General features: G+C 36.8%; 2 protein-coding genes and 1 long non-coding RNA gene across 3 annotated transcripts in view; 1 reads left to right on the top strand and 2 right to left on the bottom strand.

Moving 5' to 3' along the window:
• Nucleotides 1-4,417: 4,417 nt before the first annotated feature.
• Nucleotides 4,418-8,084, bottom strand: LOC139129111 (uncharacterized). Its single transcript, XR_011551514.1, has 4 exons — nt 8,019-8,084; nt 7,341-7,560; nt 5,957-6,115; nt 4,418-5,262 (listed from the first exon to the last, which is right to left on the bottom strand). It is a non-coding gene; the product is annotated as an uncharacterized lncRNA (long non-coding RNA).
• Nucleotides 8,085-8,984: 900 nt separating this feature from the next.
• LOC139129108 (uncharacterized) lies at nt 8,985-12,082 on the bottom strand. The gene is made up of 3 exons (XM_070694764.1): nt 11,818-12,082; nt 9,517-10,649; nt 8,985-9,053 (listed from the first exon to the last, which is right to left on the bottom strand). The coding sequence occupies exons 1-2, from the start codon at nt 11,996-11,998 to the stop codon at nt 10,336-10,338; spliced, it is 495 nt and encodes a 164-aa protein (XP_070550865.1). The 5' UTR covers nt 11,999-12,082; the 3' UTR covers nt 8,985-9,053; nt 9,517-10,335.
• A 120-nt stretch (nt 12,083-12,202) lies between these two features.
• LOC139129110 (uncharacterized) overlaps nt 12,203-24,468 on the top strand; it is a 36,394-nt gene continuing 24,128 nt past the window's right edge. Inside the window, exon 1 of the mRNA XM_070694765.1 lies at nt 12,203-12,341. Within this exon, the coding sequence (XP_070550866.1) occupies nt 12,269-12,341 (73 nt within the window). The 5' untranslated portion in view covers nt 12,203-12,268. The remainder of the gene's footprint in view (nt 12,342-24,468) is intronic.

The raw sequence follows: 24,468 nt of genomic DNA, 5'->3' as shown, positions 1-24,468 counted from the left end.
TTAAACAATACTTTATGGTTGGATACTAGTTATAGCGTGAGTTTTTATAAATATTTTGTGGTGACTTTGAATTTCATTTAGTCGTTTTCACCTTTTTCAACCGTCATGAGATAATTGATGATTGGATAATTTAGTATGGTATACCATGATTCGAAGGTCATTACTATTGCTATATTTTATAAAGTTTACAAATACATGTATCTATATTTAACTTTCTAAGTGGGGACAGTCAAAATATCTGTGTTAGAGAGGCAGTTTACTCGAATTCATCATGGTTGGTGGGGCGGGGTTACTCCTAATTTCAGAGTTTCCGATGAAATTCCTCCGACCCCTCCCGGCCGTAAATCATAACGCCTCCCTTACCACGAACTTTGAACTCCATGGTTGCGATGAGCACAAAAAATTGCATAGCTCTCTCAGAAGGACAATCGGCACATATTTTCTTGCAGAATGTTTGAGAATGTGACATTAATCTCGAGACGGACATCAAACAGATTGTCACTCTACTCTCTCGCGTTGCTTGCAATGAAGGCAGAAAACAAACAGCCGCCAACGCCCTTGCAGGAGAGAGCAACTCTGAGACTGATAGTCGGTGATTTAGAGACAGTTTGTCTGCTATTGTGTAACTTTTTCCACATTTCTGCTGTTTCGTCGCACTGTCCGTGATGTTGAGAAGAAACTTGTTACAATGCAATATTCATCGTGAAAGGCAATAATGCATTACATCAGTGCAATTTGTTTGTGTCAGACATGTGCGCTGCAAACTTAAGGTGTTTCGGCTTTAGCTTGCTCTTATGAAATCACAATGTCATTAGCAAAATGTTAAAAGTAATAATTACACTGTTACTTCTGACCTAAGAAATGTATCAGATAAAACTGATCCGACCCTGATATGGGTCTTGCCATTCCAGCTTTTGGCCATACAAATTTTGACGTGGGCACTATCCGGTCTAGGCCCCGAGAACTGGATAGTGCCTACGTCTATGAATATTCAGCGTGAACAAGGGCGATAAAACTACAAAGAATGCTTCGGATAAGGCTGACAGGAACGCAAACAAATTATCCCCACTCCATCCAAATTCTAACACTTAGCTCTTCTAAGTATTTCTCTGCACTCCCACTGCTCAGTCTACAACGACTGGATTTTCTGTAGTTCAGAACGGCGACACCAAACGATGTTTCCAGTGTCCAATGAATTGAAATGGATACTAGCGAACTATTAAAAGTGCATGTCATGTTGTAAAATAACAAAGTCACCAGCTTTGGTTGAAAATGAAAAGAAATGCGTCGCAACACACGATAATTTCGAGTATTAAAGCCCCCCAGTCCCTCAAACAAGGGCCATAAGCTTACATGAACACGCTCGCGTATGTCCGTACACTCTAAGCTGACATTGTGGGTATGCATTACACGTCAGCGACGAGTGCTCCCTTACGAAACCTGCAGATCTGCAAAGACTTGATTAAGAGCTGAGGCAGATCTGCACAAACAGACTCACTGCAGCTTTCTGGACAGAGCTGCAGTAAGCTGATTCTGTGAATATATAATTAGTTATTGCAGCTCTGAGACAGACCACTTGCAGACAACCCACAGCTCTGGGACAAACCTCTTGCAGACAACCCACAGCTCTGGGACAGACCTTGCAGACATCTTGCAGCTCTGAGACAGACCTCTCACAGACAACCTGCAGCTTTGGGGAAGGGGGTAGACATCAAAGGTCAAGGAAGCTAACAGGCCGAGCTCATGACAATGAGGTCACAAGTAGTTAGCTAGATGGGATTAAACATGGCTATACGGCAAATCAGTGTACACCCACTGCAGCCAACAACAATTGTTGGCTTTTTGTGGTGGCATATGTATAATGCCCTACAAAGAGGCTCAAAAATGGTGCATGGGGAAATGCAATTTTATTGGGCCATTTTCTTTACTGATAAAGCTGATGCAATGGATTTCATATTTGTACTTTTAAGATTCAGCATACAAAAAATAATCCAGTGCATTCAGCCTTTGATAAAATGTACCTTAACTTTTTTATCCAGTGATTTGATCAAAGTCCATATTCTCTCTGGTACAGTTGGACCTCTACAGAGGAGAAAGAAGCAATACAAGAGTGGTAAAATCAGCAGACAACACCTTCATACACAAATAAAACAAGTTGAGAGCTATATAATTTTAACAAAGTTTGTATTAATAAAATAACATATTTTTAAAAAAGTGTTTACATAAAATGTATATTTCTGAGATAACTGAGCCAAGTTGACTTGTGAAAAATATTGCATTAAAGGCCAATTACTTCTAGTAAAATACTGATATGTACTTTAACAGTAGCTGTAACAACTGGTTTCTGCCTATTTCTGTTCTTTGTATTAACTACATTTTCTTGTTCTATTGCCAAAAGCAAGTTGAAATATCTACTATTATCATGTTAACAGTCTATTACCTTTATAGTCAAAATTGTACTAGTTGACCATGCATTGTATGAAGTCTGATCTATATGTAAATATACAGATCATGCTGATAGGCTGACAAGTGGATATTTCAACAAAATTCAGGGAGCTGAGCAAGAAAGTGCAGTTGACAAACTGAACAACAATAGTAGCAAATCATGAAAGGAAAATATTACTGTCATTTCAAATATTGCAATACAAAAAATGTTACTACTATTAACTTTTACAGTACAAAATTATTAAATGCAAGTACTACATTATGATTAAAGAATAAAATAATTTTAAAAATATTTTTTTAACACAGAAGTCCTTCTTAAATGTACCTAAGAGCAATGAATATTTAATGAGGCTGTACTGTGGACAATATGAATGGCAAAATTGAAAGAACAAGTTGGCATAATAAATAGGAAAACGGTACACATGGGTAAAATATTGAAAATGTCATAATAATGCAATGTATCTCTGGATTTTGTTGATATGAATGACAGACAGTAGTTGCAATTCCTCTGGTGAAAAATATAAATTTTTCGTCAAGTATCATGTTGCAAAAAAATGTAATGTGGTTTGTAATAAGACTTTATGACAGAAAGATGTGGTAATCCATTAGAGTGTACTCAATATTACCATTTCTTCTTTCTTAACATGACCATGTCCTCAAAAATATTAAAATTGAAGTACCAAATTTCGACAGGGGTGTAATTATGGTGTGATCAGAACATCCAATGGCTTTGCAATAGAAACAATCTGTGGACCTTTTTCATTAAACATACCTGGTTATCTTATAATGAAAATTTATCTGATTACTCTTTGTAACAAGCAACTTTGTAACTTTGAAGCTATATAACACGTTACACTAATTATCCTAACAGTAACCATCTTTACTATTATTATCTTAAAGGGGAAGGTTACCCAGAAATTGTATGTTCAGCAATAAAAAATCTATGAAAAAATGGTGCGACACCTGTCTTTGTTATCAACTTTCACTTACCAAAGGCGCGATGGCACCCATTTGAAAACCATAGGTTATAGGTAGAAGTGACATAAGAACCTAGGAATGCACCGGCACTTATAGGGCTTCCCCGTAGTCTTCAGCCGAGGAAGCCCCACAAGTGTCAGTGCAGTCGTAGGCTCTTATGTCACTTCCACCTATAACTAAAGGTTTTCAAATGGATGCCATCGTGCTATCAGTAAGTGGAAATTAATAACAAAAACAGATTTCGCACCAGTTTGTTATAGATTTCTTATTGCTGAATACATAATCACTGGTAACCTTCCCCTTTAAACAATATCAAAGTAGGTGCATGCAAATCAGTTGCATCTTAACTATAATTTTACAAAGGTGAGAACTGAATTTCTATGCCTTTCACTATATGAATCCTATCATGTATGAAAATCACTGAAAAGTAGAAAAATCAGTACAAATTTCATCTATAGAAAATAAGCATATTTTCAGCAACAAGCTACTACTAGTTAAACACATTTGGACAAACTATATTTAATATCAAAACATCAAAACATGTTTCCCTAAGGGATAATAAAGTCTACTGCAATAGTTCTGAGCAAAAATCTAAAGTTTAGTTAATAATTATCAGTTTACTTAATCATCGTCTCTGAATTAAAATTTATATTGAAAAATTACATGAGGTGCTATACTGCAGGAAATTTTTTGACAAAAATTATTATAGTGAAGTAAGGAAGCATCTATCTAAATATTCATGCAGATGTACATGCAAAACGATTTCTTTTTTTGGAATTGCTGAATGATATGAAATTGGCCATAGCAATTATTGTTCTGAAGCTTTATTTTTGAATGACTTGGTTTCTGAACAAGCATAGTAATTATCAAGAAAAAAACTCCCTTAAGTCAACCAAAAGCTTGACTATTGCACATTCTCACGAAGGTCATTACGGGGTCATGCAAGTGGCTTGTTCACTGTGAAGCCATGATACAATGCAATATGTATCAAAATTCTTTCTCAATAAGATTTTTATATAATTCAGCATTCATTTCCACTGACCCATTGTTATAAATAATTAGTTCTGCCATTTTGTTTTAGTTTTTTTTTGGTTCATAAATTTGACTGTAGTAGAAAACTAAACCTTAAAAATAATTTGGAAATATTTAGTGCTCAAGTTTTGAGGGAGAAAAGTTGCATGTACAGATGACTTTTGTCCTCCTCCAATGTTTTCAATTGATAAAAAGTCTATTGATAAAAATATCAACGTTCTATCGTCAACAAATACATGTATGGGCTTTTAAGCCAGTCATGCCCCTTCAAAGTGGGTAGTGATATGTGCTTAAAAGTACTGATTAGAGAAACTGAACGGAATAAAATTGATATTACAATAGCTCCTATCCTTACACATGCACCTTCAAGCCTACATAGATTTTATAAGCCAATCCCCATGTCAAAGTTATGTGTCTTGAAGGCTCAAGAGGATGTTCTGTACATCAGTACCAAATTGTAAGTTATACTTTTTACAAAGTGGTTATGGGTAGCAATCACTTCATTACATTATGTGAGCCAACACATAAAGGTATTCAAAGACTTGTCATGTTAATTTGTCATATAGAGAATGTGGTCAAAGACCTACCCACTGACAAAAAAACATGCAGGATTTAACTGTCCTACCAGTCTGCATGCAGGCTTCAAAATCCTTGACCACATGTGCATAGTAAAGCCTAACATGGGTAAACACAGGAAAAGGTGAATTGCCTGGTTACCTTACAGCACAAAACATGGCTTAAAAAGACCTTTTCATCCTTCTTCTGTGACTAAAGCTTGTTGTGCATCTCTTTTTCCTTTGTTGACACCTATGTTGAAAGATACACATGAAAATATCAGCCATGCACTGACTTGGACAATATATATTTTTTGGTCAGCAGAACCTGGAATGATATTCAACCGATTTGGTTACATTGTTTTTTACACAGCCTCTATTATATATTGGCAGCTATCATTGATGAGAAATGAATTCTGGTCGGACTGAAATTCACTTTCGCTAGTAACAAAACTGACTCTTCACATTAGGCTTTGTTGATAGAATAGGAAACACTCAGTGCACAAACAAAAGCCTCTTGAGGAAAAAGCCACAGCCAACGGTGTTTTTAAGAGACATTAGCTGTGGTTTTTTGGCTTTTTAGGTCATTCTGACTCTGTGCATATAAACTACAGTTTCTTATTCTAATCCTTTTTTTCATGCTGCCATGACCTGTATTGTGCTTGTTAACATAGCCTATTTATGTGAAATGACCAGTAATTGTTGGCATATACTAGTACAGAATTGTATACAACTTTCAGCAATAACAGTCTGGATGACATATGAGAATGTGTTGATAGGCTGCTGAAGACTCGGCATTTCATCATGATTCAGGGTACATGTATTTTGCCACGGTTCAGAGATTCAACTTAGGAATTGTTTTTGAAATTCAGAACCAAGGCACTGACAAAATAGCAGCAGTGTAACAGCAAATGGAGATTCAATCTTTTTAAACTTCTTAAACTTACCTTTGATTCCTCAATTCTCAATGGGCTTGGTCAATGTGCTAGGTGTTAGCTTTTTAGTGACAGCTCTTCTGGCACCAGAACATCTATTAGTCAGTATTCTTGTAAGCTCTTTATCATTTAATACTATGTCTAGCTTCCTTGCTGATGCCATCACGTACGCTGAAATGCAAGCAATACGTTTGGCACTCTTTATTATAAACGGGGGTAATTTTGAATCCAAAAAAAGCAATGGATTGTGTCATCTACCTATCTCCATGACGGAAAGGTTTGATCAGTTTTGCCCATCTTGGAAATTGCACAGCATTACTGGACTACAGGAAGAGGGGAGGGGGGGTTTAAACACGGAAGTATGCCACTCAAGCCATAGCATTCTAATATGGACATCATATCAAGACACTTAGCTATTTCTGTTCTCTTCTACTGAACTATCATTCAAAGTTTAGATTAATTTGTTTTACATGTAACTGTTTTCTATCATGAAAATTATTATTATCATTGAGCTGTTTAAGATTTTTGAGGACCCACATGACATTTTGTGTTGCTCCATTGCTACCATTTGTTGTTCATGTGCTTCTGACAAGTTTGTTTTTCAAACTCCTACAAAAATCCAACAAACCAGACTACAAATGATTGCAATGATCTGCACCATGTGCAAACAGTCTAGTTTTTTTGCAGACCGTTCTACATCAATATCACAAAAATTCGACTCAAACACAGTCAAAACACATAAACAACACTACAGACACACTATGTTGTTGGCATCCTCAACTCAAAAATCATCTAAAACAACTCAATGATAATATTAATAATTTTCACCACAGAAAATAACTAAAAGAACTTTACTCTGAACTTTTAATTATAGTTTTGTAGAAGATAGATTGGTTTACTCCTCCAGTCGCCCCATAACACTATGCGATTTTCAAGATAGCAAAAACTCAACATTGCCTTATACGACTGAAACGTCACGTATTTTATTGAAACTGCATTCAATGGATGTACATGCAGCATGAAAGCATGTCAGAAATACTTTTCAAGTGGTGCTGTGGAACACAACCAAATTTTACCTACAGTGTAGTTGCCGCATACTCATTTCTGTCACTAATATTTTGTAAATATGTAAAGACAATAGTCAAGATCATGACTGTGAAAGCAACATGTTCAACATGTACGTTTGTATTTGAATAAACATTTGACCACACCAAACCACACAGGGATGAGTATGCCAATATCCCTACCATCATGCTTGTTTTGGCACAAGGCATGGTGTAGAATTCCCTTCTTTCTCTCTTCAGTATCACTCTATGCTTTCAGTTAATTACTGACTTTTTGTAATGAAAAGGGTAACCTCAGAGAAAGTGTTTCTTAATCTGAACAATTTACTTACTTTTAATAGCACTAACCATGGTTTGGTCAAGTGGTTGCTTCCCAAGTCCAGACTTCCTTATATCACATGCTGTCGATACTGCTAGGACGTCCATTGAAAAGTAATGGTCAATTAACTTGTGGAACAGCTTCTTCGGATCACGATGACATTCAGACTAAAGGCTGCTCAAAAGTACACATGGTATATAAACACCTCTTCCTGGCACCAATTCTGTCATTCCCTGAAAAAATATCATGGATATGAAATATCCAAATAATTCAAACTCGGTAATTGAGAGAATGATACATGTAGGCCTTGCTTTGTTTATAAATTTATCTGCAAAACGATACAAAGCTAGGTCTACATTAAGACTCTCCACCAGTATGATAGTCATATCAGTACACGTCCATCTTTTCAGGGATGGTTTGCAGCGCCTCAGTAGATTTATTCTCATAGGATACATCATTCATGCACCTGGCGTGCACCTGTTTTAATAGTGGGTTGGCAAAGCAATTGACCAATCACTAACAGCCTTGCGAGACTGCTTCAGATCAACCCTTTTTTCAACAATTACAAAATCAATGCAGAGCACATTATTCACATAATCTTAATATCACCATACTAACACCTGCATTCATGAAAGTAAATGGAAATACTCATTATATGTGTGTGAACCAAACTATGACAGGTATGACTTACTGCTGTGGAAACACTTGAAGCTGGTGTCATCTTTGAAGATGATGGTAGTACACTATCTGCGTTTTCCTAAAGAAAAAAATAAACATATCTTATGTTTAAACTCTGAGTTGGTAAAGGGACAGTGACCGTTAATTTTGACGATTTTTGGCAATAAATTGAAGCGTCTTGTTATATTGCCTATAAAGATCCATTAGCTGTAACTTTTGATCATTTTCTTATTTTGTTTGTTCTACGTATCAACTACAGTTTCTGGTTTGAACCCCTGAAAAATGATGAAATGCCAAGTATTTAGGTTATCAACACAACCTATATAATATTGCACTGTTACTGTTGAAAATTCGTATTCAAGTCCAGACTAGAATTCATTTGTAAATAATAACAATAGTTGTTCCTCATGTACAAGCCGCGTTTGACAAGCATAACTCCGAACAATCTTGCTACGGTATCTAGATTAGGATAGGAAACTAGTTGATACACAGAACCAAAATAATAAAAAATAGTCAAAAGTTACAGCTACTGTTATGTCCCTTTAAAGACATGTCAAATTATGATTGCCTATCTTGTGAACATATCTTGTACATATACATGTAGTCAGCACTGCTCCTGTTTACAAGTGAATTTCAGTCTGATTTTACTAAATTCACGTATACACAGTACCATGGTACTTAAGACATACAGGCTGTGCTGATGAGCTTAAAACTGGAATTTAAACATATTTTGAGAACAGAGTGAGTTTAAAAAAAAAGTTAAAATCATGAACCAGAAATCAACAGTTACAGCTACAGTCCCTTCATATAGTCACATAGCATGATGAAACTACAATGTGCTGGTGTTTAATATATGCAGTGATACCACATAGGCCCTTTGCTACTTAATCTTAAGTTATTAAAAATTGGTGAAGATGTCATGTCTGAAAAAAGTGGTATGTGACTTTCAAAGACACTTGTATATTACAGAAAAGACTCACTTCTGTTTTTAAACCCACAAGAACTGACAGCAGTTTCCTCAAGTACAGCATACATTATGGAGGAGGAACTGAAAGAAATAGTAATACCTGTATAGATAATGTGTTAACTTGATTACCTTAATAAAAAAAACTGTTCCCTACAATCAATCAGCTCTTTCCAATTAAATGAACAGCTTGATGAACGCAATTAAAAAAAAGAATGTAATTTTGTTTAGGTTGATATTTCAACCATTGAGTTCTGTAAAAGACAGTCAGCTATAATGCCAAATTAAACATGAATCAAGACATAAATAATTTTCCTAAAACCTACATCGGTGAAAAGGATAAAATCAATATTTCCTTTGCATTCTTGGAAGTCCAATTAACTTCTTGTGTGCTATGGTAAGTATTGACAATATTGGCATTATTTTCCTGAAAATACAGCAGAAATTCTCAAGGTGAAGATATTCCCATGGATTACAATTACAAGACTGTCCCCATACTTCCAGGGGATTATATAGAAATGTGTTTTGCTAGAAACTTTTTTTTTACCTGGTATCATCATGAAATTTGGTCTGAAGGCATCAGCCACATCAACATCTTTTTTGGGGCAGGTAGACTGTTCACGAACAATAATCTGTGTAGTTTTCCCTTGTGGGTAAGTGGATTCATACGTTGTTGCAGAACTTGGCGTATTTTGAGGACTTACAGTACCATAACAAGGCATTTCAGTTCCATAGTATTTATAGCTGACATAGCCATTCCGTACACTGCTGTGTTTTGTCATCAATATCCGAGGACAGTAATCCCTAAATGACACAGGTGTTTCAGGTAGTGTAAAATCAGTTTCAAGTTCAGATGATTCATCATCATTGCTTTTGGTACATGAGCTGTGTGCTGAATCTGATGTGAATTGCCTTGGATTTCCCGAACCATATACTGGAGTGGAGGTAGCCGCAGCAGCAGTGACTGGTGTAACATGTTTAGTATGTACTTGTATTTCCGGAGTTGCCTTGAGAGCGGCAATGGGACGGTTTACTGGAGTAAAAACAGGAGTAGCTGGAACTGGTGATACACACAGAGTGGAAATCTGTTGGATTGACTTGCTTTCATTGTCATTAGCAGGTAACTTCTGATTTGTGTATTTGTGAGCATTTCCAGGGAATTTTTTGGCAAAAATTCTGTTGCTTGAGCTTTGCTGTCTTGATTCTTGCTTCCTTTATTTAATGTTTTTCCTTCTTTGACTTTGCTGATTTTTCCTTATGTACTTCCTGAGATTCTTCCTGAATGTTTTTGTTTTTCTTTTCTTCTGGGAACTGTTTGATGAAGTTACTTTTTTTTGAATTACCAGATTTTACAGCAAGTGTTTCCTCAGATTCTACATGACTGTTCTTTGGGTTTTTTCTGTGGGCTGTCTGGTGTATTCGGACTCTTTCTTTTAGCAGGACTGTTCTTTTTACTTACTCTGTCCTCGTTTGACTTCTCTCCTTTATCACACCTTTTCCTATTTGGACTGTGCTTTGATGCTGCTTTTACAGGGGATTTTGCTGCTTCAGATTCATCATAGGCCAGCTTTCGTGCTGTGGCTTTTCTTTCTCTTGGCCCTTTCAGTTTTTCATTTTGTCTGGCTTCTTTTAATTTAGCAGAAAACTCCAATTCTGCCTTATTCACCACCTTCTTGGTTCCTGTAAGATAATTAACATAATGTACATGTAAGTTCAGGAAATACAAGCAAATATGGATGAATCATGTAATCGACATGTGCACCCACAGTATTCCTTAAGTCATCTGACACTAAAAATAAACAATTCAGCACTTCATTTTGTAGTCTTAAAGATAAATAGATGTGCAAAAAAATAAGCCAAGTTGGACACTTATTCAACCCACAACCAAGAATTCTGTATAATAAATATATGTGGATTTGTAGTTGGGCATTCTCTACAGATCAATTTTTTTTCATAAACCTAATATACCATGTCAGAAGTAAGGCATATCATCAATCCAATACCTAAATAAACAAATTATGAACCTTATATGTTTACTGAAACACGAGCAGCCATTGAAAATTTGAACTTTGAAAATACAAAGCCACATTATTTAAGTTATATTTACACATTATTGACAACAGTGCTGTAATTGATGACCATGCCAAATTCAGTCATACAACAAACGTCAGACGGCCAACTGCAAATTGGACATAGGCATTTAATTATATTTTGTTCTCATTATCGTGATGATCATTATCAGGAAGTTCGTGAAGTGTTGCAAACTGCTTGGCCATGTTAGCTCATAGCTTTACTGTCTATGGTTAGCTCTGCGTGGCAGGGCTGTGTTGTTAACGGCTGTGTGTGGTTGGGGAGGCATAGCCCTGCCACGCAGAGCTACAAACTGCCTACCTTGTGTCATGTGCGTGGCGAGTTCACGCTGTACGAGTAGAAAATCAAAACTGTGTTTTCTTGTTTTTCGTCAACTTCGGACTAGCTTTTAGAAAAAGAGCTGTAGCCATTAAACGCTGTCATTATTGTAAGCTTAACCGAAGTGCCGTAAAGGATTTTCAAATCAGTGGAATTCGGGACTACTGAGCCATGACTTGTATTTCCGAACTAACTTGGGGCCGTATATCCCGTCGTCCGAATGCTTCAGCAACCTTGGACAGGCTTCTCTTTCAATCGGACACTTGACGACCTCCCCAAAATGTATTGTAAACGTCTGAGTAGAAAAATAGTCGACATTGCCGATATGCGACGATCACTGATCAGTCATCATGGCTATTGCTAAATAGGGCTCTTGGGAAGAACAGTTACAAGCCAATCCGATCAGAGTTGCCTATAAATAAGAGGTAAAAAAACTTACCAAATTTTAACACTGTTGCTTCGTATACCTTCTCGATTGTTTCATTTTCCACGGCATCGAAATGCTTCCATTTCACGTTTATGACGTCCTTTTCTCTATAAACTGTGTTGATTATGTCTGCGCAGGGTACGGATCCATATGCATCCTCGTCCGCAAAATACACTAATGCCCATCCACCCATAATCGCCCGTAAACTATGAATATGTGAGTAAAGGTCAAAATTTGCTAATAAATAACAAAGAAATCGTGACTGAATGAATGGGACGTGGCGGTTACTGAAAAGAATAAACATTAGTAACCGTGCTTTTTGGAGACGCGCTATTGGATAGTAATGTCACATGACACTATAACGTCTTTGCGCATGTGCCGTAACCATGAACCGGAACTGAATGAAAAAAAACAACAGCGCTGAGTGTGACTTCAGTTTACGCGTACGTGTCCGATCTCCACAATGGCAAAAAGAAACGACTCCTGTCAGGAAGATGGTACCAACAGAAGAAGAACTACCGTTAGGGATCTTTTAGGTGGGTAAAAAAATCCGTAAATTCGTATCGGTAAAAAGGTATATTTTAATAATGCCCTTCTGCCTGGTTCCATGCGCGACCTTCCTCGATCGAATTTGATTTTGACGGTACACCATTTTCGCTGCATGCCGAGCTGATCGAAACTCGAATTTCACCAGGAGTGCCTATGGTCTGCCATCATCCCACTTTTAAGGCAATTTGAATTATAACTTCTAGACTGTCTACAGCTATAAAAATTCTACTGCCATTTGCCTCTGTCCAGGATTTACCTTGTGTTACGGACGTGGATTTTTCCTACATGTATTTATTCGCGATTTCACACACGGCCAGTACATTCAAACACAACTCCTTTGTATTTCTAGAGGGTCTATGTTTATTTAGAGCATTTTTAGAGCGAGCCCAACTTATTCTCTTCAGTTTGCTTGGTCTGTGTATGGGTAAAAGTGTTCATAATAAGCTTAGGGGTGGACCATTTGATATCCTGGGGGGCTGGAAGATTGGTGGAGAGCCATTATTTTTTTCCCACCTGCTTCACCATGAATTATTTTTTCTACAGGGCATATGCTGGCAACTTTTTTTTCACTTCCTTCTTTGAGATATATTTTTTTAACTAAATTTTGGTGCAATATTCGTTTGCTTGGTTTTTTCACACCCAGTAACAAGATGCTGTTCTATCGCACACAGACTATATTCAAGAAACTAAATAAAGATATGTAAATACATGTACATTTTTGATTCACTTTACAAAAATATCAGTTTATAGATCTTATTTATACCATGGGTACACACTGAAAATACAAATCAAACAACCTGATTACTGAGTTTTACATTAAGCATTAACAAACTTACTGTGAAAACTTTTGTGAGAACATCACTGGTGTCATCAGAAGAGATATGGTATCCTACATATATTTGTAAAATCATGTAGCACAGTGTTCTCCCCAGGATTTTGTTAAAAGAGGGCGAAGACGTGGTGCGAAGCACCACAAGCGACCGCGTAAGCCATTGGAGCTTTTGAAAAACAGAGATTAAAATAGTGTTATTTGGTGGCACTTGGGGAGTATTTTTTCAGATTTTTTTCATATAAAAAAGCTCAAAGGAAAAGAAATCTGAGACAGTGTTCCATAACTTTTATTCCAGTTCACTGATTTCAATGAAGATTACATTTTTTTGAAAACGAAAACATAGCGACAGACATACATTTATTCATCGATGTCAAAATTATCACCATAACACTTACGCTTATGTGTTCTCAGCCTGATACACGTACACGTCCGACCGAGTCTAACAATAGGTCGTTTTGCTTTGGGAAGGAATACACAAGCGAAATTCTAACCTCCTATAAAAACTTCAGAGTACTCTGCTGTCCTTGGTTACCCTCAAGTTCCTAGGCATGTTTATACAGCTAAGTCGGTTACCTAATGCACGGCCCCTATGGAGGGACTGACCGTGGCTAACGTACGGCCTGTGCCATGCAAATATGGCTGCCATCAATCACCGTCCCTCCACCCACGAGGGAGGAGGGACGGTGCATCAATGAATGAGTTGCACATGGCTTATGATCTCGGATGACATCACAAACTCGCGAGATTTGCAAGATCGATGAGAATTACGTTTGCAGCCTGCAGGATCGACGCTCAAGCTTGCATTTTGCTTGTAAATAACTGTCAACTTTTTTCCGTACATTTTATTGTTTTATTTTTCAAAAAATAAATCTTTTTCATTTCTGGCAAGGAGGCGCTCGGAATTTACAGACAGATGTCCAAATGTTATCTGTAATGCTGACTTCACAAAGAGAGGGGCAAAACATTTTTTTATAGAAGTACCAATCAATGAACAAATTAAGAAATTGTTTCTGAAAGAAGATTTTTGCCATAACATTGGACACCGTTTCAGGCGTAAAAAGGAACATCCTTCAAGCATAGAAGATATATATGATGGGGAACTGTATAAAACCCTATTTCAAGACGGCGGTGTCCTTTCAGACAGTCACAACATCTCACTGATGTGTAATACAGATGGTGTGCCTGTTTTTTAAATCATCATCATTTTCCCTATGGCCATTGTATTTGACAGTGAATGAACTTCCCTTCCATGAGCGAGTGAAAAGGGAAAATATGATATTTGCTGGGTTATGGTTTGGAGATTCAAAACCAGAAATGCTTACATTCTTGAAACCATTCCACCAATCTTTCAGCTCACTGGAAAATGAAGGGATTCACGTGAACTCACGGGGACACATTTACATCTAAAATAATACTGATGAGTGGCACATGTGATCTGCCGGCAAGGAGTATGGTGTGCAACTCAATTCAATTCAATGGTTTTTATGGGTGCTTAAAATGTTTGCAACCAGGTTCAACTGTCAAAACTAAGAAAGGCCATGTTAATGCTTTCCTGTTTGACAAAGGCAATCCTACAGGGCCAGCAAGGAATCATGAAAGTGTTCATCAAGATGCTAACTCTGCCTGTGTCAAAGGTAGGTCTCTACATTATGCATCTAAATGCTATTAAATAATGTAATTTCTGTGGTTTAATTAATAGCAGTTTTAGAATATGTGCATACATCATTGTCATTTCAACATTTCTGCTTTAGATATTACAAAGCATTACTGTTATACACTATGGTAATCACACAGGAAGTATTTTTTTAACTGACTTGATACTACAGGGCTCAAAGTTTACTCTTTTGGTTGGTAGCATTTTGCCTCTATGTAAAAAAAATTAGGGGCAAAATGAAAACATTGGGGGCATTTTAAAACTAGTAATAAATGTATTACCTCAAATCACAGTATATAATTTCTATTCATTTACTTTGAATAAATATTATTGAAATCTTTGAATTTGATACTGCTCTGTGTTACTGTCAGTTGACCGATGAATCTGTAATTATTGACAGCTGAAGTAAAACTGATGTCGACAGAAAACAGAGAGTTTGGCAATATCTTTCATAGTATGATAAACAAATGATGAATCCCTCTAGCATCAAGTTTGCTCGCAAAATGCGAGTGATCCAAATGAGTTAGGAGCAACTGGGTAAAATTTGGTCGCCTATGCGACTAAAATGGGCGCATTTTGAGGCCTGTACTAGCACATTTAACAAAATTTAAAGGAATTTATGATTAAAAAGTGTTGTTTTGATATAGAACTTTAATTATATGCATAAAGAGTACTGTACGCATAGTACAATTACGTGTAATGACATACACCAATAGCATAGTTCATAATTGTTCTTCCAAAGTACTGTAAAATTTAAATAATAGCATGGAATATTATATTAATTGTAGGACAAAATGCAGCCATTCAAATCTGATAATCAATTGCAGTTTTTATAGCGCAGTATTGGTCAAGGAACCTGTCATAATCATCATTCAATTGTCATTTAAATGGTATTTAATTTTCGTTTTCAGGTAAAATGGTAAATGGCATTAAGGGACCTTGTTGGTTTGGGGGATTGCTGTATATGATCTTGTCAAAGGAAAGGCTATAGATTACATGCATTGCATCTTACAAGGAGTTATGAAGAACTTGTTTTCATTGTGGTTTGATACTACAAATTCTTCTGAAGACTTCAGTTTTTCACAGAAGGTGCATCTCATAGATAATCGGTTGGAGGAAATTCGCCCACCCAGTGAAAAATCTCGCTGTCCAAGGTCACTTGAAGCTCACAGGAAATACTGGAAAGCGTCAGAAGTACGATCATTTCTACTGTACTATGGACTGCCACTTATGCACGGCATTTTACCTGATGTGTACTATCAGCATTTTGCTCTTCTGTCAGAAGCCATCTTCATTCTCCTTCAGGAGTCATTAGCATGGAGCATCTGGAACTGGCAGACAATCTATTGCAACACTTCTGCCTTCTTTTTGCAAGCCTTTATGGCGAAAGATACATGACACATAATGTGCACTCCTTTTGCATTTAACGGATGATGTAAAACTCTTAGGTCCCTTATGGACCCACAGCTGCTTTCACTACGAAGACACAAATGGTTTTCTACTGAAGTTAATTCATGGAACCCAGAATGTTCCGTTGCAGGTTGTCAGTGCGGTTTCTTTCATTCAGAGCCTGCCAAGTTTAGTAGAACATTTAGAATGCAGTCAGTCAGCTTTGAAATTTTACAAAACATTGTTAAAAGCTGAAAAAACTGCCAATGCAGTTCATTTGGAAGGAGAAATATACTCCTTGGGTTCATCTGAAGTACATAATCTTGATGAAATAATTCAGTGCTCTGCTTAAAATATTACCTCATGCTCCAGACAGTAGGAGAGTAAACAAATATCAATGACTTAAAATCGGTTCAACCATTTATGAATATGAATATGAATATGAATTGTTTATTCAACCAGATAAACGGACAATTACAAGAAAAATATTACAGTCACTGTGAAAGTATGACTTCATCTGGTTTGGACCATAGAAATAGTCCATAAGGACTAGTCGAGTCCATGGCCCACTGCTCAGCTAATAACTGCAAACGATGATGCCATAAAGGGCTCAAGTAGACAAAAATACATATCGGAGATAGAGGAAATAAATACATTAAATACATAAACAACTCAAGAAAAAAGATACATATTGTTATATGTTCATTAAGTAGTTTCTTAATTCTACTTTGAACCTTTGTCTACACGTTTATTTGCTTAAATGAAGAAGGTAGAGAATTCAATGTTTAATTGCTGCATTACATTTGTCTACACGTTATTTGCTTAAATGAAGAAGGTAGAGAATTCCAATGTTTAATTGCTGCATACTTAATGTTGTGTTGTGTGACTGTAAGCCTTGTTTTAGGAATACAATAATTGCTATGCTCTACTGATCGTGTAGAGTACCCATGGCGAGGAAGTTCAAAACAATTGTTAATAGTGATTGGAAAACCGTTATTTTTGAAATCAAAAACAAAAAGGCAAGAACAGTAATTACTTAATTTAAAAATATGAAGGAATTTAGTTGACGAAAGAGGGGATTTGAGTGGGCATGAAAATCAGAAAAAGTAATCAAACGGACAATTTTTTTTTGTAGGCGGTAAATAGGTTCAAGGAAAGTAGTGTAAGTATTTCCCCATATTTCTAAGCAGTACGTTAAGTGTGGTAGAATGAAGGCATTGTAGAGTTGAAGTAGGATAAACTTTGGAACGAAATGTCGAAGACGTGAGATAATTCCAACTTTGGGGGTTATTTTATTTATCACATTCTTAATGTGTGGTTTCCAGGAAAGGGAACTGTCAATTGTTACACCAAGATAACTAGCTGATGAAACTTCCTTAATCTGTTGATTTCCAAGGTATAAATTACCGTGTAAAGTTACACGTTTTTGACGTGTTTTAACTACCATGTAATTAGTTTTTTCTGCATTAACAGTTAATTTGTTCGCCATGCACCAGTCATTGACTTTATGAAATTCACTATTTATATGGTTGAGATGTAGTGTTTGAGAGTCTAAAGATTTAAAAACATTTGTGTCATCAGCAAAAAGTCTGAAATTAAAGTAGCTAGTAGAGTTATTGATGTCATTGATATATATCAAAAAAAGAGTTGGCCCTAGAATGGAACCCTGTGGAACTCCACATGTTATTTGACGTGGTTCTGACGCTTTTCCATCTATTACAACTGAATGCTTGCGATTTTCAAAGTAATTTCTAAACCAAAGTAGTGGGTGACCTCTTATTCCATAAAATTCAAGTTTTTGTCAAAGTATATCATGGTTGATAGTGTCGACAACTATACCAACAATTGTGCAACCATTATCCATTTGATCTGTTAATTCTGCAATAATATCTGCCAGGGCAAGTTTGGTGCTATATTTCTTTCTAAAGCCATATTGAGTTTGTGAGAGAATGTTATGTTTTTCGAGGAAGGAGATAAGCTGCTTATTTACAAGTGTTTCAAAAATTTTGCTAAAGACAGGTAAAACTGAAATCGGTCTATAGTTCCCAACATCAAAAGGAGACCCCTTTTTATAAAGAGCTGTAATTTTGGCAAATTTAAGTGCATCTGGAAAGTAACCATGAGCTAAAGAAAGGTTGATAATATGTGCTAGGGGACTGGAAATATAATCAGCAGCATCCTTGACTAATAAAGGGTGAATATAATCATGACCGGTGGCCTTTTTTGGATCTATGGAGCGTAATTCATTAACGACGTCACTTGCAACAACAGGATGAAAGAAAAAGGACCTATTGTGGTTTCTCCTAAGATATTGCTTAAAGTTGACATTGGCTGTAATTTGTGACGCCAAATTGGGACCAACATTTGAAAATAATTACAGAAAACCTCAGCAATTTTTGTGCTGTCAGTTACTTCTTCATTATCAACCTTTAACTTATTTGGTGTTAAACTATTTCTAACGTTACTATTTAAGATTTCGTTTATAACTTGCCATGTTTTCCCAGAGTTACCATGAGCATTGTTGAACTTATCACAAAAGTACCGTTTCTTTGCATGTTTTAAGACTTTCGTCAAAATATTCCTATAATTCTTATAATATTGATTTATATGAGTGTTCATTGGCGCTTTTTTCCTCTTTGAATATAAAGAATATTTTTTCTTAATTGAAATAAGAATGCCCCTTGTCAACCATGGTTTATGTATTGTTGATTTACGGCAATTACTCATCTTAACTGGAAGGTGCTTTGACGCTACACTGTAATATTTTTCGTAGAACAGGTCATAAGCCGTATTCGGGTCATGACTCTCATAAATCGGTTGCCAGGTGACATTTCCCAATTCATTCAAGAAAGCTTCGCAATTGTACCGAGTAAAATCAAACTTAATGTGTGATTTAAACTGTTTAAAAACATATCTCAAGTTATTCACAATTACAAAGGTTGACAAGTGATCAGTAATATCTGTGTCGATGCATCCACAATCTAAAAAGTGGTCTGTGATGTTTGTGATCACATGATCTATTGTAGTACTTGAAAAGTCATTGACACGAGTGGGAGTATTAATAATTTGTTCAAAGTTATACGACTTTAACAGAGTTAAATAAGATGTGGCGGCATTTCAAGTCGACATAACATCAATATTGAAATCGCCAACTATAATACACTTTTGTTTTTTAAGACATATCACTCTGTAGCATACAAACGATCATATAAACGTTACTCTTATACAGTTATTTACAATAATAACGGTCATTTTGAGTATGGCTGGATTGAGTTTTATTTCCAATTGAAACCATACTGTTTTTGTGTAAATGCTGCAACTTGTAACTGTTGTGTCCAAAATTTGGCAATTGTGAACAAATTGCCAGTGAACAAAGAGGTATCACTCGTCAAAGATGATGTCACAAGTGCATCTGGTTTCCATGTGTCAGTTGTTAGTATTTCTGATAAAGTAGATTGCATAAGTGTACGTAGCATTGCTGCAAAGTGCATTTGTATGCAGTTTTCAGATGTTCAAGGTCAGTGTTATGTAGGTCATTTTCCAAATTTGAAAGAGAGAGACTAAATTTTAAAGTGCTTGAAAGTGCATATGTATGCATTTTTCTGATGTTCAAGGTCAGTGTTATGTAGGTCACTTTCCTAATCTGAAAGACAGAGATCAAATTTTTGACGTACATGTAGTGCTGGAAAGTGCATTTGTAGGCAGTTTTACATGTTCAAGGTCAGTGTTTTGTAGATCACTTTCCAAATCTCAAAAAAGGAGACTAAATTTTCGAGTGCTGGAAAGTGCATTTGTACCGGTATGCAGTTTTCACATGTTCAAGGTCAGTGTTTTGTACGTCACTTTCCAAATCTGAATAAATTTGTAGATACTCCATGATACTTGAGCGTGTCTCAATTATGTACAGATATGTCAAACAGAAAGTAAATGTCTAAAATTGAATCTCGGATATCTGCATATATGGTTTTCTGTTGAATTTTCATTAGTAGAACTGTACAGTGCATATGAATCAGATCAGCAAGCACCGTATCACACCAAAACATTGTGATGGCATGCACATCACATTGGTCGTGACTGCTATGCATGTATTGTTGGCCAACAGTGATATACATTACAATTTGACATGGCATCCTTCTTTGAGCTGCAAGCAGTCTTCAGAATGATCCATTTATACAAATGTAAACAAAGTTCTTAGGGAGAGCTGAATTTGGTCTGCACAGAGCTGACGGTTGTCTGCATTGACTTAGTAGACAGCTCAAATTATCAGTTTTGTCTGCTGCCAACAAACTACAGCTCAAGACAACCAAAACAGATCTGCAGTTGAGCTGCACAGAGCTGTGGCAGACTGAAATCAGAGCTGGAGCAGCTAAATGCAGATCTGCAGGTTTGGTAAGGGCTAGCTTGCGATCGAGTCGATCGGTACGACGGTATGACATGTATCAATTGTCCAGTTCAAGTGACTTGAATGACTACAAAACTGATGTTTTCTCCGTTGTTATGGACAAGGGTCCGGCATTCACAGGTGCAGAACATTCGGCCAATGGGACATAACACTAAAACAAAAACTGACCAACTTCGCCTGTTTGTAAGCGCTAGCGTTCCCGGGGACAAGGATTCACTCCGCCCGTACCCCGGCCTGTACCTCGATCCCAGCTTTGTACTTAGCCATTTTTATTTATTTGTTTTTATCCTTTATGTAAGCCTAGTGTAAGGTCAGTCGTCCAATTTTGATATATTGAAGTCAAATTTTGATATGCTGACTTATTCACAGACAAACAGAAAAAATGCTTACATGCCGGCTGGCCCGTGTAACGCCGGGAACACACGGAGGCTGTACGCAACTCACGGCTAACATTGCCGGCCAACTTCAAGAATCATGTCTCAATTTTCTCCATTCTCCTCCAATGAACCCGAGTACAATTTTACTGACAGTATTACACTATTGCCAACTAGTCATGTTATGAGGGACTGTGTATACACAAAAGTTTTCGATTTCATAAACCAGAATTCAGATCTCTCCGTTCAAGTGATGAAGTTTCTCTTAAATTCAACCAACAAGACTCAAATTATGATGATCGTTCTTTCTCATATGTCGCTGTAGCAGCAGCCATAGCTCTCGTCCGTTGCGACGGAAAAACTCTTTTTCCGTCACACAACTCAGAGTTTTCCGGTTCAATCCATATTCCTCGGGGAAAACGAGAGCTATGACTGCATAGATGAATGCCGCTGCTTCCTTGTGGAATAGACTTTCTAGTCATATTCGTTCAGCATTAAGTACTGAAGTTTTAATATCTTGACTAAAGACCTGCTTCTTTGAGAAAGCATATAGTCATGCGACACTGTGTAAACCGCCAGTGAAAATTTTTCTTTATGCTTGGTCTATAATTGTGCTCAGCTCACGTCTGAACATAGTGTTTAGGACAAAATGTTACACTTGGTGGGGGTGTTCGTGATAAGTGGAACGGCGTTTCTGTCCTATCACTGGCCATGCTTGGGTTAGGCGCCAAATTTAAAATTCATTGTTATCAGTCGGTACATATTGACACACACACCCACTAACTCATTAAGCTGGCAAAAGCTCTTGCAGAAATTTGTATGGCAAAAAGCTGTCATGGCGAGTGTTGGCCATACGACATACGGCTGCGCACATAGTCGAAATCTACCACCGTACAACCCTTGTCCTTAAAACTCGTATCTGGGCCGTAAAGATTATTTTATTCGCATGCATATAAAATATTTACACAGCCATATTAAAATAATACCTTGACTTATCAACTTTTTTAACGTATTAGCAAATGCTGTCAGACGACCCAGTGCGTTCCAAAATCATAAAAATCGCATCATCAAGTGTATGTCAACCTACAGTACGTGTATCGCATAATCAGTCGCATTTTTCGCATCTGCATCGCATCGCATCAATATTATCCCACATTGCATAAGCATCGTATCCGCATTGCATAAGCATCGCGTCGTATAAACAGGGGAAAACGAAGATTGTATCATTGTCGCAGCCCAAGGATGCATCGCATCGCATCGCATCATTATTTTCTTACATCGCATATGAACCTCATATATTCGCATGCGTATCTTGCTACGCATCGAATCATTATTTTCCTACATTGCATACGCATCGCATCAACAGGGAAAAAACGTAGATCGCATCATTATAGCAGTAGAGGAAATATTGCATCGCATCGATCGACCACCTCAGGTAGCGTCGCATCCCCGGGATCGCAGATCGACAAAGGTACATCATTGAAAGTACATTTTATTCAATCAGTCACATTTTACCGTTCAAACCAAGGTTGAATTTGTAAAAAAAATAATTTGGTAAATAAGTAGTAACTCTTCGTGCTAAAGAATTATGCTGAATAAAGAATTATCTCTGTAACGACAGTAAATGGACATTCAAATATAACCTTTTGCGTACATGTCTGACAATGATGTCCCTTTCTTAGGTTCTTTTCTTTGAGAAAAGCTTTTTATTGGCAACAAGTGTATCCCTTTCATTTTCGATTTCAAAAAAAATTCTGACGTGACAAGTGTTTTAATTTGTGATGGAACTTTCCGACCTGGTTGACATGATAATAGTATTTCTGTAAACCATTATTTCCGACATCTACGAGATAATGGTTATTCATATCGAATGTTCTATGTTGAGACAAATTTGCCGATGTCGCATTTTATTACAAAAAGATAACTCTTGACTTGTAGACATAAGCATATAATTCGTACAAAACCATTACGACAGTACGAAATTACTTATTTATCGTCACATATCGGTCAAAGGATGTTTGAGGTTTTAAACCTATAGACCGAAATGTTAAAGTGGTGTCAAACATTTGATTATGATAACAACACGTAAATTGTTAGATTTTACCAGGATTAAATATAGAAACAAACGTTTTGAAAGTTTGTTGAGGTACGATTCGATTATTTCTATACATCGAGTATGTTCGAGATTTCCCTATAATGATGAAAGTTGACAACATTGATGCAATTTTTACAAGCAACGATGATGCGTATGAGATATGACACGTAAGCGATCGCTGAAATCCATGAATGATGCCATTCCGATGAAACAAAATCAGCGATGGGATATTTAGCCCATGCGATGCGGAAACGATTGTGATACGATGCTGATGTGGCCAATATGCGAGGCGATATGAAGACGATGCGATGCGGATGCGAAATGGTGCGATTAACACTTTCACTGCGTAATTAATTTTTATACGTGCATTCCTGTGCGTAGTTTTCTATGGATGTATGGCCTTATAAATATTGATTTACATGCATGAGCTGTATCTTTGCAATTATTAGAGTATTCGGAACAATTTTTTCAGTGAGTATTGCAATATGACAGAGCATCATAAAAAAGTACAAAAGGTCATGTGACACACCTTGAAGATCACGTGATCATGGCGGCCATATTGGATTTTACCCCCAAAAAATCATAAAATGTTGCATTTTTGGTTATTTCAATATATAAATGTATTTTTCACAGCGTAACACTTTAAAAATTACTACTTACGGTTTATTAACTCAAATTCAGTAGGGGGAACACATAGTCTTAAACATATTCAACATAAATGAGATTAATATGCATATTTATTACAAGTTCAAATTCGAACAACAGGTATCATCTGACATTCAAAAGAAAACTATATTATATATAAGCTTATACTTGTAGCCAGTCCGATGCGTAATTGTCATTGATAGATTGATGTCATACAACATCCACAGGATACCCCATCAACGTTTTTGATGTCAGTCACCGTCCCTTTGTCGCACTTTTCTCTCAGCATGCTCAGCTTGCCTACCTTCCTGTCTTGCTTGCGATCTCTGTCTTTGCTCAACTGGTTTGGGAACATATTCAAGTTCGTATTAGAGTTGTAATTTGAAATTTGACTTCCGCTATCTCCGTCGAGTTCAGTTTCACGATCAGTGACAATTCCACTATTAGCGTCTAGAAAAACATGCTCAAGGGCTTAGTGGGTGTTAAACTGTGCCCGCACCGCCATTTTTAAATACCCTCTGAAAGAAAAACAACAACTGATCACACGATCCTTACAAATCACGGCCGAGAAATGATCGAGTATGGCGGCATTTGTTTACAAATTTGGCGCGCATGCTCATTTAGGTTTGACCTCTATCTCGTGCACTACGCTAGGCTTGAGGAAATAGTCAACAAACATGATGTAGATCAAACAAAGCCAACGTATATCGAACGCATATAAAC

The sequence above is a fragment of the Ptychodera flava genome, unplaced genomic scaffold (genome assembly GCF_041260155.1).
Source record: "Ptychodera flava strain L36383 unplaced genomic scaffold, AS_Pfla_20210202 Scaffold_92__1_contigs__length_404208_pilon, whole genome shotgun sequence".
NCBI lineage: Eukaryota > Metazoa > Hemichordata > Enteropneusta > Ptychoderidae > Ptychodera > Ptychodera flava.
Note: the sequence above shows the minus strand (reverse complement) of the source record. Positions and strands in the feature narration are given on the sequence as shown.

Bases quoted from the DNA above. Each gene is read 5' to 3' on its own strand.
- LOC139129108 (XM_070694764.1), bottom strand. From the start codon at position 11,998: ATGGGTGGATGGGCATTAGTGTATTTTGCGGACGAGGATGCATATGGA. The intron at 10,650-11,817 runs GTAAGTTTTTTT...ATTATCTTACAG, and splicing joins AGCAACAGTGTTAAAATTTG to GAACCAAGAAGGTGGTGAAT.